This window comes from Bos indicus, chromosome 3, assembly GCF_029378745.1.
Source record: "Bos indicus isolate NIAB-ARS_2022 breed Sahiwal x Tharparkar chromosome 3, NIAB-ARS_B.indTharparkar_mat_pri_1.0, whole genome shotgun sequence".
Lineage (NCBI taxonomy): Eukaryota > Metazoa > Chordata > Mammalia > Artiodactyla > Bovidae > Bos > Bos indicus.
The window spans coordinates 69,783,838-69,801,625 of NC_091762.1; the positions used below are offsets into that span (position 1 = coordinate 69,783,838).

General features: G+C 39.7%; 1 protein-coding gene across 3 annotated transcripts in view; it reads left to right on the plus strand.

Annotated features, from left to right (window-relative positions):
• SLC44A5 (solute carrier family 44 member 5) overlaps positions 1-17,788 on the plus strand; it is a 431,009-nt gene that overhangs the window by 358,730 nt on the left and 54,491 nt on the right. For all 3 annotated transcript variants that reach the window (XM_070786302.1, XM_019957254.2, XM_070786303.1), the window contains one exon: positions 9,854-9,938. In XM_070786302.1, the coding sequence (XP_070642403.1) occupies positions 9,854-9,938 (85 nt within the window). The remainder of the gene's footprint in view (positions 1-9,853; positions 9,939-17,788) is intronic.

Genomic DNA, 17,788 nt, shown 5'->3' on the forward strand with positions numbered 1-17,788 from the left:
ATAAATACACCTGATTTCAGAAAAAACACATATTACCTTGAATTCAGACCATCATGAAAGCCAGGAGAATACTGTCCTTCCATAATGATGTATAATGAATGAAACATCATTCTTTGGGAAAGTGCTTGAAGCAGACAAAAAACATTGTTTTAACCTCCTCTTCTTTTCCCTCCTCCACTAAAAAATAAATAGACCAAGCAGAGAAAAAGTACCGTTATTACAAATAAATGTGTGTGTATGTATGTTCGTTTGCAGATGAAATGGATCTTTGTTAGGATGTGTAAGCAGTTTAGACACTCGGAACAGTTGGGTCCAGGACATACTTGTTAGACTGTAACAGAACATTTGTGCTCAGTAATTTCATGATTAATGAAATAACTGAGCTTAAAATTCTATGCTTAGAGATGTGCAACAGAGTTTGGGCTAGAATCTGTTGGTTCTATGCTTCGTTTATCCATGCCTAAACAAAAGGATTCCAAGGGAAAAACTGGGAGTTTTCTAAAATGCCAAAAGAAATAAACTCTAAGTGAAATGGGGTGCTTTTTTGATGTGTGTGACTTTCTCTGCCTTTTGGGTTGCAGGGAAGTTATTCATGATACTTGGGTATGATTCTTTTCTTTGGAATTTCTACTAAATTGCAAGAACTCGATTGGTTTTGTTGCCACCTTCTGGCTACTACAAAAACTTCAGCTTATAAAATGTGGGTTAAAAACACTTTGAACACTGATACAGCCCAATTGCCAAATTAGACAGACTGAAATACCCATCCACCTAGTATGAACTTCAGAATGGGAAACAGGAAAGATTAAGAGAACAAAATTTCCATTTAAATTTTGCATTAATTTGACATCTAAGTGAAAGAGTACCTTTATCTGCAATTCACTGAAAAAACTCTTACAAAATGGCAGAGATCTCACAAATTTGTTTGAACATTCTACAAGCCCAGATTTGCCACTCGGTTTAGTTTTTAAAATCTGTATCAAAATAAAATATGCCTGTGAAAGTAAACCAACAATAATGAAGAGCTTATAATAAAGGCAATAAAAGCAATGGTCTCCTGTCTTAAGACTCCTTACCCACAGTTTCATTCCACAAGATAATTTCTCCTCTTTCTGGTTGCTTTAGACACTTCAGGCTGCTACAACAAAATACCATAGACTAAGCTTGTAAACAACAAAAATTTACATCTCACAGTTCTGGGTATTGGAAGTTCGTGATCAGGTGTCAGCTTGGTCAGTTTCTTGGTGAGGGTCCATTCCCTGGTTTGACATCTTTATTATGCATCCTCAAATGGAGGAAAGGATTAGAGAGATCTCTGGGCCTCTTTTATAAGTGCACTAATCCCATTTATGAGAGCTACACCCCCTGACCTAAGCACCTGCAAAGGCCCCATCTCCTAACAACCATCACGTTGGGGGCTTGATTTTAACATATGACTTGGGGGGAAATAAATACTGGTCTTAGTTCTTCTGGAAGTTTTTTGCATAACTTTGAATCATATTCTTTGATTTCATGCTTTATTAATTTTAGATAGTATCCACTGATAGCCTGCTATGAAAAATGGAAGATTTAACTCATGTATTTTATGTTTTCCTGATCTTCTTCCACCTTCCATGTTTGATAGTTAAATTATTACCTTTAGATTTTCTTATAGTTACTTTCATGACTTTACATAGTATTCTGAGTCTCTATTGCTTCTTCCACTAACTTTTGTCAGAGTCTTAACTGCTCTTTATGTAAGAAGAGGGTATTATCCCCACTACCATTCTCCATCTTTCTTTTCCATTCCTATTTCTACTTTCTTTTTAAAAAAATTTTTTTGGAGTATAGTTGATTTGCAATGATATATTAATTTCAGGTGTACAGGAAAGTGAATCAGTTATATATATATATATATATATAACTGATATATATATATATATCATATCAGATCAGTCACTCAGTTGTGTCCGACTCTTTGCAACCCCATGAATCGCAGCACACCAGGCCTCCCTGTCCATCACCAACTCCCAGAGTTCACTGAGACTCATGTCCATCGAGTCAGCGATGCCATCCAGCCATCTCATCCTCTGTCGTCCCCTTCTCCTCTTGTTCTCAATCCCTCCCAGCATCAGAGTCTTTTCCAATGAGTCAACTCTTCACATGAGGTGGCCAAAGTATTGGAGTTTCAGCTTTAGCATCATTCCTTCCAAAGAAATCCCAGGGCTGATCTCCTTCAGAATGGACTGGTTGGATCTCCTTGCAGTCCAAGGGACTCTCAAGAGTCTTCTCCAACACCACAGTTCAAAAGCATCAATTCTTCAGCGCTCAGTCTTCTTCACAGTCCAACTCTCACATCCATACATGACCACAGGAAAAACCATAGTCTTGACTAGACGGACCTTTGTTGGCAAAGTAATGTCTCTGCTTTGAATATGCTATCTAGGTTGGTCATAACTTTCCTTCCAAGGAGTAAGCGTCTTTTAATTTCATGGCTGCAGTCACCATCTGCAGTGATTTTGGAGCCCAGAAAAATAAAGTCTGACACTGTTTCCACTGTTTCCCCATCTATTTCCCATGAAGTGATGGGACTGAATGCCATGATCTTCGTTTTCTGAATGTTGAGCTTTAAGCCAACTTTTTCACTCTCCACTTTCACTTTCATCAAGAGGCTTTTGAGTTCCTCTTCACTTTCTGCCATAAGGGTGGGCGTCATCTGCATATCTGAGGCTATTGATATACATATATATATATATATACACACACATATAACCATTCTTTTTAGATTATTTTCCCATATAGACCAGTACAGAGTGTTGAGTAAAGTTCCCTGTGCTATATAATGTGTTTATTAGTTATCAGTTTTATATATCAATCCCAATCTCCCAATTTATCCCTTCTTCCCCCTCCCATCTTCTGGTAACCATGTTTGTTTTCTACATCTGTATCTCTATTTCTGTTTTGTGAATAAATTCATTTGTACCCTTTCTTAAAATTCCACATATGAGTGATACATTATATAGTATTTGTATTTCTCTGTCTGACTTACTTTACTCAACATGAGAATCTCTAGGTCTATCTATATAGCTACAAATGGCATTATTTCATTCTTTTTATGGCTAATATTCCACTGTATACACACACCACATCTTCTTCGTCTGTTCCTCTGTTGATGGACACTTAGGTTGCTTCCATGTCGTGGTTATTGTGAATGGTGCTGCTGTGAACATTCCTCTTTCTGTGTTTACCCTTTACCTGATTGAGTTTGTAATAAAGTTCAATTCTGCAACTTCATCAGAATCGTTCATATTCTATTGGTAGATTGACTCTAAAAGTTTTCGAAATAAGACTTGTACTTTTTAATAGCTATTTAATGTTTATGCACTGTCTGGCCATTACATTTTCATTTCTACTGTGTCCTTGATACCAAAGCCAAATTTTACACTTTATTTGCAGCTTAGCATCATTCTGCATTTTAGTGTATTTCAACTTAGAGCAATGACATTCTTGTATAATGTTTTATTTGCCAGCAAGTTTTCTTGGACAGTCTCTATCAGGACAACAGTTTTTCTGCCTTTCCAACCCCACTATTTTTTAAGGGCTCCCTCTTCTCTGAACACCTACCTTGCAGAGTTTCTGCTTTTTGTTCTACTCAGCACCAGGCAAATTTTAGGCTCAGTGCATAGCTTTAATTCTGAGACTTATCTACCTCATTAGATTGGACCCTGCTGCTAGACTTAGCAAATAAGAGAATGCTCAGTTAACTTTAGATTTACAGAAGGATTTTTTTTAGCCTGAATTTGTGCCATGAACTTTTTTCTGTATCCCAGCTTGTCTTTTTTCTTTGTTGACACTCTTGTTTTGATGGAGAACATTCTTGACTATCTTCATAAGACAAGAAAGCATAGAAAGATAAATCCTTGGAAATGTTTTTCTTCTCCCTCTTTACAATTGATTGATGGTTGAGCTTTAGAGATGTATCTTGAAAGACAATTCCTGTCAGGATTTTAAGATGTTATTCTGTTGTTTTTGGCATCCACTCTGTCTAATGTTAGTCTGATTCACAAACCTTGTGGTGAAATCATTTTTTCTGTTTTGAAAGATTTTTCCTTTGGAAAAGCATTTAAAAGTATTTATTTTTGGTGTTCTGAAATCTTACAATTCAATGTAGGTCTTACTTAAAAAAAAATCTTTTTGTCTAGTCTTTGATGGGTCCTTTAATTCTAAAGAACTGTGACTCAGTTCTTTAGAAAATTTTTTTCTAAAAGTTTTCAGTTTTCAGTTCTTTAGAAAACTTTTTCTAAAAGTTCTTTAGAAAAATTTTTCCTCTGAAAAATTTTCTTCTGTTATTTCTTTTCTGTTTTCATTCTTTCCATTTTATTGGCTGTCCTTTTGGAACTCTATTATTCGTAACTTGGACCGCTTTGATTAGTCTCAATACCTTTTTTTTCCCCCTTATATTTTCCATTTATGACTTTTTATTCTGTATTCTAGAAGATTTTGTCAAGTTTTTTCCAGTTCTGCCTTTGATTTTTAGATTTTGTTAATCATTATTTTATTCTCTTAAAGCCCTCTTGTTTTCTAATTGTTTATAATAACATAGTATTTTTATTTATGAATAATCTGATTGAATCTCTCTGAAAATACTGTTTTTTAAAGGTCCCTTCTATGCTCTGAATTATTTTTATTTTATCCAGCATTGCTTTTTGTTTGTTTATTTTAGTCTTTCCTTTCATTTTCTGATTTCTCTTAAATTCCTGATGCTACTTGGTAATCCATTTTTACTATAGAAAGAATTGGGTCACTTGTGTGAATTTGCTCAGCTGCTGTGTCACTGGGTCAGTTTTTCCAAGGAGACCTCTGCCTAGTATGGGATAGGAACACTGTATTAGCTATTACATTTCACTACCACATGAACTGGTGGGAAGCTGACTGTCAGACATGGACTTTTAAAATGCCAGAATATGAAGGATTGTAGACTGGGGTATCCAGTTTCACAAAGGCCCTTGCTATCATTCAACAAAAGAGGCCTTTGTTTTTGCCTGTTTTTCCTGGATCCTAGAAGTCTTAAGTGTAGGACTATGGGGGGAGCACAGAGGTGCTGATTTGTACTGTAGACCTGTATATAAACCTTTAATTAATCTTCTCACTTTTGGCCACATTTCTCATTTTTGAGTCCAGAATGTATCATGCTTTCTAACAGGCATATCATCAGTTCAGTTCAGTTCAGTTCAGTCGCTCAGTCATGTCCAACTCTTTGCGACCCCATGAATTGCAGCACGCCAGGCCTCCCTGTCCATCACCAACTCCCAGAATTCACTCAGACTCACATCCATTGAGTCAATGAGGCCATCCAGCCATCTCATCTCATCCCCTCTCCTCCTGCCCCCAATCCCTCCCAGCATCAGAGTCTTTTCCAATGAGTCAACTCTTCACATGAGGTGGCCAAAGTACTGGAGTTTCAGCTTTAGCATCATTCCTTCCAAAGAAATCCCAGGGCTGATCTCCTTCAGAATGGTCTGGTTGGATCTCCTTGCAGTCCAAGGGACTCTCAAGAGTCTTCAACACCACAGTTCAAAAGCATCAATTCTTCAGCACTCAGCCTTCTTCACAGTCCAACTCTCACATCCATACATGACTAATGGAAAAACCATAGCCTTGACTAGACAGACGTTTGTTGGCAAAGTAATGTCTCTGCTTTTGATATGCTATCTAGGTTGGACATATATCCCACCCTTTTTGTAGCTTTTCTATAGTGCATTCATCACTCAACACACTCTCATATGCTCTTCATCTTCCAGAAATTATTGCCCTCATGTGCAATTGTGAGCAGATCCCATCCTGCACATCCTTAGCTGGTACGGCAGTGTTTATCCCTTTCGGTATTTTTACTTTTCTATTTCATGTGTCTCAGGAAGGAAAAGAGATGGGCTTAAGTGCATCTTACCTCATCTTGAACTAGTAGTTTGTAGTTGGTTCTATTTTATTGTTTCATGATGGAAATATGAAAGTGAAAGTGAAGTCGCTCAGTTGTGTCCGACTCTTTGTGACCCCATGGACTGTAGCCCACCTGGCTCCTCCGTCCATGGGATTCTCCAGGCAAGAATACTGGAGTGGGTTGCCATTTCCTCTCCAGGGGAATCTTCCCAACCCAGGGATCGAACCCAGGTCTCCTGCATTGCAGGCAGATGCTTTAACCTCTGAGCCACCAGGGAAGCCCTTCTTATATTTATGGTGGAAATATAATTCAAGTTAAATAATGAGTTACATCCTTAATCACTTTTGCAGAATTATTCCTCTCCAGTCATTACCATTTGGCTTCCCTAATGCCTCAGATGGTAAAGAATCGTCCTGCAATGCAGCAGGCCCAGGTTCCCTACCTGGGTTGGAAAGATCCCCTGGAGAAGGAAGTGACTACCCACTCCAGTATTCTTGCCTGGGAAATCCCATGGACAGAGGAGCTTGACGGGCTATATAGTTCATGGGGTCGCAGATTTGTATATAAGGAATCTGAGGACCACTGACATTAAAGGATATCAGGCAGGCTTTGACAGAATGAGTACAGATGTGTTAAAAAAACTAAGGAGGATTCTAAGATACTGAGAAACTTATTCTGAAATTGATCTCATTCATTCTGCAACATCTGATGAGTGCCTGGAATGGGCCAAGTACTAGGCTAAGTGTTGGGAAAGTAGATGGATATAAACATGAATAAGGTACAAACTTTACCCTTGAGGCTTGCATTATCTGGCGAATAACAAGTTTATGCAGCATTTTGCAGTTTATAAGTCAGTTTTACCTAAGGTGGACTCTTGACACTTGCTGACTTACCATTCAGCCTTTTAACTACTCCTAAGGGACTCCAATGACCCATGCATGACATGCAATAATTTATTTATTCACTTAGGTACAAATTTGAGTCACGTGCACCATGCGACTGTGTAGAATGTATAGCGGCCTGTGTGGTGAAAGAGCCAAATTCACTCTTGTGGAATCTTTAAGTAGCCTTGTGCATACTGTGCCTGCATTTATAGCCAGATTCTTGAGCCATCAGAACTCGATGGGATTACAAACATGAAGTGGGTTTGCTGCTGCTGCTGCTACTAAGTCGCGGCAGCCGTGTCTGACTCTGTGCGACCCCATAGACAGCAGCCCAACAGGCTCCCCCGTCCCTGGGAATTCTCCAGGCAAGAACACTGGAGTGGGTTGCCATTTTCTTCTCCAGTGCATGAAAGTGAAAAGTGAAAGTGAAGTCACTTAGTCGTGTCTGACTCTTAGCGACCCCATGGACTATAGCCCACCAGGCTCCTCCATCCATGGGATTTTCCAGGCAAGAGTACTGGAGTAGGGTGCCATTGCCTTCTCCGGAAGTGGGTTTATTTCCCCCTTATTATTGCCTTCAATAATGTTCTTTCAAATTTCTTTTGTTCTTGTTTTGGCATCTTGGGTATCTTCCATAGCTTTCTAAACACTTTCTGTTAAAAAGTTCAGTGTAGTCCAATTTAAAATTTGAGTCCATCTCTTCCAATTCCCCAGCTCAGGTTTGAACTCTGCAAGAGAACTTAAGAGTGGGCCTGTTCTGTTATTTTCCTTCTCTTCCCTCCCTCCTGGTTTTAGCTCTTTGTGTTGTGACATATAGAAGGAGAAAGAGTGTCTGTTACTTTCCTGGCCAGTGCCCTAGTCCCACATGGTTGTTACTACTGAAACTAAGATGTAACTGACTATCCATACACTCTCTCCTTGACAAAGCCTGGCTCTCTCATGGTGTGAAAGTGGAAATTCTCTGGGGAAGTCCTTACTGACTAGTCTTTTGATCTGAGAAATGAGTTTTGGCTTTCTCTCCACCAAACCCCTTCAGCTCCATCCCTAGTGATTCATCTCCAGTCTCTTATCAGGTGATGTACCACCAGGAAGATGCAAGCCCATTTCCTTGGCTCCATACCCTTCCATGACAGACCACTTCAGTGCTGTCCTCCATCTGCACCATTGGTCTATTTCCACTCTCTTGTGGTTTCTGGGTCTCACATTTCTCTGCTAAAATGGGCAGAGGGCTGTAGTAAGTCTGCCACACAAAGCAGTATCCAGCTGGAAACCGAGATGCTGGTCCGCCCTTCCCATGTCCATGTGTGCTCAGTCGCTTTAGTCACGTCTGACACTTTGAGACTTTGTGGCAGCCTGCCATACTGTCCCAGCCATAGCCTGGGACTATAGCTTGCCAGGCTCCTCTGTCCATGGGATTCTTCAGGCAAGAATACTAGAATGGGTCATATATTCCTCCAGGAGATCTTCCCAACCCCAGGATCGAACACAAATCTCTTATGTCTTTGGCATTGGCAGGTGGGTTCTTTACCTCTAGAACCAACTGGGATACCCTCTGTCTCTGTGAGAGATTCTCTCAGAACCTTTGTGGTTTGAAACCCAGAAGAAATAATCCACCCTTTCAATGAGGAGGGGAGAAAAAACCCTCTGAACTCTGATGACTGTATCCTGCCAGTTCCACTGTCTCCAATCACCTCCCTCACTCATCTTTTGCTTATGAAGACATGAGCAAGAAGCAGCAGAAGTGATGCAAGGATCTAGCCCACATTTTCTGTGGAGAGCTTTTTTTTGTTTCTAGATTCAGATCCTATTTGGTGATTGTGAGTCAGCAGGAAAAATATAACTCAACAACCTATTATACATTTTATGTTGTATATGTAGTCATGTTAACTTGGGACTTTACAAGGTTCTGGAAACATTCCTCTTGAATGTATATGGCTATGTTCTCTCAAGATATTGTTTATAGACCACCTGTATCTGAATCAGTTGGGGATCACAGGGGGAAATGTGAATTCCTAGGGTCTGGGCTCTGAAGGGTTGAGAAGGAGTCAGGAATCACAGTTTTCAACACACACCCCGAGGTTCACTGATGCATACTAAAGTTAGACAGCCATTTGTCTTGAGCCCACCCTTTCCTGTGTCCTCCAACACCACTGTTCAGCAGGTCAGGCTGGTATTATCCCCATTTTACTGCTGAGGAAATTGAGATTTAAAGGAGAAACGTGGCTTGCCAAATGGCAAAGTCATCACTATTGCTAGCGAAGTGTGTGTGTGGTGTGTGTGTTTGTCATTCAGTTGTGTCCGACTCTTTGTGACTCCATGGACTGTAGCCTGCCAGGCTCCTCTGTCCATGGAATTCTCCAGGCAAGAATTACTGGAGTGGGTTGCCATTCCCTTCTCCAGGGGAATCTTCCTGACCCAGGGATTGAACCCAGGTCTCCAGCATTGCAGGCAGATTCTTTACCATCTGAGCCACGAGGGAAGATCCCCAATAATAAATGTCAAGTTATCCCACCACTATGCCCCTGAACATAATTTTAAACAGAGAGAAAATATAACTAAATTTACCTTTTTTCAGATCACTGAAATAATACATGTTTATCTCATGAAACCCATAAAATACAAAATTATCTAAATAAATATAATGCCACCATTCAGATATAATCATTTGTTTCTGCATATAATGTGTTATAACTGTTTTTGCAAAATTAAATCATATTTTGATACTCTTTAGTAACCTGCTTCTTAAATTCATCCATTAAATATTTTTCAACATTATTTTCAATGGCAGTATGATCTTTTACTTTATAGATGTGGAGTTCTTTATTGAACCAATCCCCTGTTGATGGACAATTTGATTATTTTGACTTTTTACTATTACCAAAAGCTACTTTAAGTGTTAGGCCACTTGATGGGAATTTGGGGAATATGTTGCAACTTCCTAGAGGAAATGAAGCAGATTTTTAAAGGTCATGTTATATTAAAGTATACCCGATGATATGAAATGATATGAAATATTTCCACAGTCACTAAAAACTATTATGTTGTTTTTTAGGAACAAGTCCATTTTGTTTTACTTTAACCTGCTCACCTGTACCAGTCCCTCCGTGGTGGTAAACCTACAGTGCCCTACCACACAGGTAAGGCAAAAAAAATGCCTCACTGGGTTTAGCAATTTTGAACATTCTTGGATGACAGAACTGAGAAACTCTATTTGAATTCTGGATGTGTGTGATTAATGATGAATTTATGGAAGGTGACAAGACAGAAGTATAATCTCATGTTTGTTCGTATACAATAAAAACAGGGATTAATCATTTAGTATCACTAGGAACCTCAGTGATTATCTTGTCCAACCACCTATTTTTATAAATGAAAAAACTGCAGTATAGAGAAGTAGAGATATTTTTCTCAAGATTAGCATTAGGAAGAATAAAGCCATCTATTGTAACTAATAAACTTCAGTTTTTCAGTGACTAAACACAATAGTTTCTTTTTGGCCATATAATAGTATAAGGCTGTGTTTGCAGTCAGTGGCGGCTCTCTTCCAGGCTCCTTCATCTGGTGACTCTGTCATCCCTTAAGGCCTCAGCAGCAGCAGCAGCATCTAGTTGCTAGAAGGAGGCAAAAAGCTGAATAAAGCACCCCTGTTTTAAGCCTTGGCTCAGTTGGGTCACACATTGTATTTCTACTCAAATAGCATAAACTTATAAGTTTTAAATGTTCAACTTGAGATGCAAGCAGGAAGGAAAGAAGAAATAAAGCAATGTAACTGTGGACTGAGCAGCCTCTTATGTACCATAAAGAAATGAAACAAGAGGCACAGATATCAATGGGCAGTTCCTTTCATTTTCTATAGTCTATCCATCTGTCCTCTAGAGGACCCTTCTTCCCAAGGGAGACAACTCAGAGTCCTGTGTGGTACTGAACTTCAACCCACAGTCTAGGATCTATGGATGATGGGTAGTCTCTCCATCAGGTCTTGACACTAAATGCACAATGGGGAACAGGGCTAGGGAAGTTAGAATACAAACTCCTATTCAGAAAGGGAGGAGGTGTAAGTGCACAGTGGCCTTTACTGCATAGCACAAGGACAGTCTTTTATTCTCTTTGGATTGTGTTCTCTGAAGGAAGTTCCTTATCTATAATCCTGTGATCCTTCGCTCAACAAACTGGAAGGTTATTTCCTGTCTGTCAACCTCAGGCCATACCACTGCTGAACACTGGAAATATGCCCTCTTTAAAGGCCACGTGGCTTTGAAACTCTCTTCCTGTTGTACAAGTTTATCATGTCAAAGATTATTTTAACAGTCAAATGCCTTTTCAGGTTAGGTCATGAATTTAGCAGTACAACTACCTTAAAAACTCAGTAGGATTTTGACTTATTTGCTTCCTCCTGGTTCCTTGTGCAAGTAAACCACAGCCAAAGGTCTTCTCTAGAAAATCTGCTTGCTTTCCTCCTCATGTCCCTCAAAGACTTTTGATAGCTTATTTCCTGCTGAGATTTAAGCCATCTTGGGGTATTAACATCTTAGTTCTGTGACCACCTCTACCACAGAACCTTGTTTTTATCGCAGCCACTCACCCCCAAGGTCAAATCCTCGCTCTTGTCAGTACCAATAATTACCACCCTTAATTTCAAACATCATACTGTCTAATCATTTCAGTCCCTCTAATATTTCAACTCCAGTTATTCTTCTACCTCACTGGGACCTACAAACCACTGACCTGATACCCTTCAAAGTTTCCCTCAGATCTATCATCTTTCCATCTCCTTCTTTATATGATTTAAACTCCATGGTCCCTCTTGAAAATCACTCCTTTATAGAACCCTCATACGGTAAAGAGTCTGTCTACAATGCGAGAGACCCAGGTTCGATCGCTGGGTTGGGAAGATCCCCTGGAGAAGGAAATGGCAATCCACTCCAGTACTACTGCCTGGAAAATCCCTTGGACAGAGGAGCCTGGTAGGCTACAGTCCATGGGGTCGCAGAGTCGGACACGACTGAGCGACTTCACTTCTTCATACGTTATTGTGGCAATGTAAATTGGTGCAGCCGGTATGGAAACCAGTATGGAGGTTTCTTAAAAAACTAAAGACAGAACTACCATGTGATTCAGCAACTCCACTCCTGAGTATAAATCCAGAGAAAACTCTTAATTTGAAAAGATACATGCTCCTAGGTGTTCATAGCAGCATGATTTACAAGAGCCAACACATGGAAGCAACCTAAATGTCCATTAACAGATGAATGGTTAAAGAAGATGTGGTACATATATACAATGGAATATGACTCAGCCATAAAAAGAACGAAATAATGCCATCTGCAGCAACTTGGAGGCCACTGCTTAAGTGAAATAAGTCAGACAGAGAAAGACAAATACTGTATGATTATCACTTATATGAGGAATCTGAAAAATGATACCAATGAACTTATTTACAAATCAGAAACAAACTCACAGACATAGAAAACAAATTTATGGTTACCAAAGAGGAAGGGAGAAGAGAGATAAATTATGAGTTTTGTACTAACAGATAAATACTACTATATATAAAATAGATAAACAGGGTTCTATATAGACAGATTTCCTGTTTAGTACAGGGAACTATATTTAATATCTTTTAATAAAGTACAATGGAAAAATGTGTATGTATGTATATATATGTGTGTGTGTATATATATATATATATATATATATAAAACATCACTTTGCTGTACACCAGCCAAAGTAAAAACAATACCAAGTTGTGAATGTGACTGGTGATGGAAGTAAAGTCCGATGTTGTAAAGAGCAACATTTCATAGAAACCTGGAATGTTAGGTCCATGAATCAAGGCAAATTGGAAGGGGTCAAAAAGGAGATGGCAAGAGTAAACACCAACATTTTAGGAATCGGTGAACTAAAATGGACTGGAATGGGTGAATTTAACTCAGATGACCATTATATCTATTACTGTGGGCAAAAATCCCTTAAAGAAATGGAGTAGCCATCATAGTCAACAAAAAAGTCCAAAATGCAGTACTTGGAGGCAATCTCAAAAACAACAGAATGATCTCTGTTCATTTCCAAGGCAAGCCATTCAATATCACAGTAATCCAAGTCTGCCCTGACCAGTAATGCTGAAGAAGCTAAAGTTCAACGGTTCTATGAGGATCTACAAGACCTTCTAGAACCTACACACACACACAAATGTCCTTTTCATTGTAGGGTACTGGAATGCAAAAGTAGGAAGTCAAGAAACACCTGGGGTAACAGGCAAATTTGGCCTTGGAGTACAGAATGAAGCAGGGCAAAGGCTAATAGAGCTTTGCCAAGAGAATACACTGGTCATAGCAAACACCCTCTTCCAACAACACAAGAGAAGACTCTACACATGACATCACCAGATGGTCAATACCAAAATCAGATTGATTATATTCTTTGCTGCCAAATTTGGGGAAGCTCCATACAGTCAGCAAAAACAAGACCGGGAACTGACTGTGGCTCAGATCATGAACTCCTTATTGCCAAATTCAGACTTAAACTGAAGAAAGTAGAGGAAACCACTAGACCATTCAGGTATGACATAAATCAAATCCCTTATGATTATACAGTGGAAGTGAGAAATAGATTCAAGGCATCAGATCTGATAGACAGAGTGCCTGAAGAACTATGGACGAAGGTTCATGACATTGTACAGGAGGCAGTGATCAAGACCATCCCCATGAAAAAGAAATGCAGAAAGGCAAAATGGTTGTCTGAGGAGGCCTTGCAAACAGCTATGAAAAGAGAAGCGAAAGGCAAAGGAGAAAAAAGGAAAGATATACCCATTTGAATGCAGAATTCCAAAGAATAGCAAGGAGAGATAAGAAAGCCTTCCTCAGTGATCAGTGCAAAGAAATAGAGGAAAGCAATAGAATGGGAAAGACTAGCTATCTCTTCAAGAAACTTAGAGATACCAAGGGAACATTTCATGCTAAGATGGGCTCAATAAAGGACATAAATGGTATGGAACTAACAGAAGCATAAGATATTAAGAAGAGGTGGCAAGAATACATGGAAGAACTGTACAAAAAAGATCTTCACGACCCAGATAATCATGATGATGTGATCACTCACATAGAGCCAGACATCCTGGAATGTGAAGTCACGTGGGCCTTAGGAAGCATCACTATAAACAAAGTTAGTGGAGGTAACGGAATTCCAGTTGAGCTATTTCAAATCCTAAAAGATGATGCTGTAAAAGTGCTGCACTCAGTTTGCCAGCAAATTTGGAAAACTCAGCAGTGGCCACAAGACTTGAAAAGGTCAGTTTTCATTTTAATCCCAAAGAAAGGCAATGCCAAAGAATGCTCAAACTATCACACAATTGTACTCATCTCACATGCTAGCAAAGTAATGCTTAAAATTCTCCAGGCCAGGCTTCAACAGTATTTGAACCATGAACTTCCAGATGTTCAAGCTAGATTTAGAAAAGGCAGAGGAACCAGAGATCAACAGGTTTGAATACCAGACCACCTGACCTGCCTCCTCAGAAATCTGTATGCAAGTCAAGAAGCAATAGTTAGAACCAGACATGGAACAGCAGACTGGTTCCAAATTGGGGAAGGAGTATGTCAAGGCTGTACATTGTCACCCTGCTTATATAACTTATATGCAGAGTACATCATGAGAAACGCTGGATTGAATGAAGCACAAGCTGGACTGGATGAAGCACAAGGTTGATTTCTGGGAGAAATATCAATAACCTTAGATATGCAGATGATATCACCCTTATGGCAGAAAGTGAAGAATTAAAGAGACTCTTGATGAAAGTGAAAGAGGAGAGTGAAAAAGTTGGCTTAAAACAACATTCAAAAACCTAAGATCATGGCATCTGGTCCCATCACTTCATGGCAAATAGATGGGGAAACAGTGGAAACAGTGACATTCTTTATGTTTTTGGACTCCAAAATCAGTGCATATGGTGACTGCAGACATGAAATTAAAAGATCTTGCTCCTTTGAAGAAAAGTTATGATCAACCTTGTCTAGCATATTAAAAATCAGAGACATTATTTTGCCAACCAGGGTCCATTTAGTCAAAGCTATGATTTTCCAATAGTCATGTATGGATGTGAGAGTTGGACTATATAGAAAGGTGAGTGCCGAAGAATTGATGCTTTTGAACTGGGGTGTTGGAGAAGACTCTTTGAGAGTCCCTTGGACTGCAAGGAGATCCAACCAGTCAATCATAAATGAAATCAATCATGAATATTCATTGGAAAGACTGATGCTGAAGCTGAAACTCCAGTAGTTTGGCCACCTGATGCGAAGAACTGACTCATTTGAAAAGACCCTAATGCTGGGAAAGATTGAAGGTGGGAGGAGAAGGGGATGACAGAGCATGAGATGGTTGGATGGCATCACTGACTCAGTGGACATGAGTTTGAGTGGACTCCGGGAGTTGGTGATGGACAGGGAGGCCTGGTATGCTGCGGTTTATGGGGTCACAAAGAGTCAGACACGACTTAGCAACTGAACTGAACTGTACACCAGAAAGTAACACAACATTGTAAAACAACTATACTTCAATAAAATTTTGAAAAGAATTTTTGAATCACACCTTTATATAAACCCTCAATTCTTTTCCCCCCTCTCATTTACTTTCCTGGCAAAAACTCATTCATGACTAAATGCAGCTTTCTGCCTACTCCATGCCTCAACCTAGGCAATAGTGTGTTCTTGCAGAAAACACACACAACAGTCCATTAAATTGAGGGCTGCTAACCTCCAGGGTCCCCTCCATGCTGTCCCTCAATCACACAAGAGACCCTTTGTCCATTCACTAGCTACTCTGCTAGAAAACAATTTCACACCTTTTCCTCTCATCACAAACCTCCAAGCCCTCCTTCCCAGTCTCTATCAGCCTTTGACTTGGCTTCCTATTTCCCTGTGAAAATATCAACATTCAGTAGACAACTTTTACAGATTCCCACACTGACCTTCCTGCCATTATCTGTGTTCATGTATTTACTCTGCCTTCCCTGCTCTTCTCTGGAGGAACAGCCTGTGTGCCCAAGGCCAGCCCATCTGCTTGTGCATTAGATCTTATTCTCACTCACAAACTCCAGCATACAGCTCCAGAAATCTTCCGTTATTTTTTTATTACCATTTTCCTTCTCTACTAAATCATCCCCATCAGAAGAAAAACATGCTGTTATTTCTTCCATATTAAAAAGTTTTCTCCTTGATCCCATATCCCCTTACAGTTACTGCTTCACGTCTTTGTGGTTCTTTTTTTTTGCAAAATTCCTCAGAAGAATAATTTATATCCAATGTGTCTGAATCTTCTCTTCTTACTTGCATTCAGGCTTTTATTCTTACTCCATTTTCTCCAAGTGATACCATTGATCTCCATATATTTAAGCCAATGGTCAATTCTCTATCCATATTTACTTGATCCAACAGTATTGTTTAATCAATCCCTCTTCCTTAAAGTACTTTCTTCACTTGGCTCCTAGGACATAGCATTCTCTTTCCTCTTAATTCTCTGGATCCTCCCTCTCAGTATTCTTTGATGGTTTCTCCTCATCTTCCCAGCACCTTGTAAACACTGGGGTTTCCTCCTCCACCAGGCTTAGCCCTCTTCAAAATATATGTGTACCCTTTTGGTGATCACACCTAGTCTTTTGGTTTTACTACCATCTATATACCGCCCTTCCTAGTTTATATATGTATATTCCCAGGACTCCAGTTCTTTTTATCCAACCACCTATGTCATGTCTCTACATGGATATTTAGTTGGCATCTCAAATTTAACATGTCCAAACTCAATCCCTGAAAGCCTCTGACTTTATCCCTAAAATTGTTCCCCACCCCCCACACCCGCCAACAGTCTTTTCTTTTTCAGTTAAGGCCAACTCTAAAACCATGGAATCACCCTTGATCCCTCTTATCTCTTGTACTCATATTTGAGCTGTGAGCTAATTCCTCTGGTCTCCATTCAAAATATACCCAGGACCAAATTACTTTTAACCATCTCCTCCTCTTTTCAAGGAGCCAGTATATTGTTTCAGTGACCCCTGACTGGTCTCTCTGCCTCTATTCTTGCCCCTGCCTCCAGTCCCTTAGTCTCTTCTCCACCCAGCAGCCAGTGTGATCCTGTTAAATGTCAGTCACATTATATCCCTCCTTTGCTCAGGCCCCTTTCCCTCAATAGCTTCCCAAGTTACTCATATTAAAAGCCAAAGTCCTAACAATGTCCTCCAAGGTCCTTCACTGCATGCCTGACTCTGACCACATTTGCTCTGTTTCTCCCTCTGCTCACTGCACTCAAGTTATAGTGACCATCCATTGTCTTCAAAGGATCCAAGAAAGCACCTAGACTTTGCTGTTCTCCCTGCCTAGCCTCCTCTTTCTCCAGAGGACTACAGTTTGATCACTAGTCTTCAAGTCTTCCTCAAATATTACCTTTTCAGTGACACCTCCCTTTGACTACCTGTTTAAAGTCATAATCCCATCCTGGTTCCTTTCATCATCTGGCCTTTCTAGCCTTATTTTTCTCTATAACAGCTACTATCATTTTGGGTGCTTAGTCGCTCAGTCATCTCCGAGTCTTTGCTCCCCCATGGACTGTAGCCTGCCAGGCTCCTCTGTTGATGGGATTCTCCAGGCAAGAATACTTAGAGCAAACAATTTTACTTATTTGTTATTACCCATCTCTTCCTACTAGAATGTACTAGAATGTACTGCTTGAGGGTAGGGATTTTTATCTCTTTTGTTCACTGCTGTGTCCCCAGTGCCTAGAACAGGCTCAGAGTAGGTGACTGATAAATATTTGTTGAATTAAAGAGTAAATGAATGAATGAGAGAATTAATATTTTACTATTCCCAGTCTAGAAAATCTTCCACTATACTATACAAATCCATCATTCTCATGATGAAACAAAAAATCCTTCCACACTATGCTTTTTGTTAAACATTTCAGTTACTAGATCCTTTCTTCATTGGAACTGTACTGTTTTAAT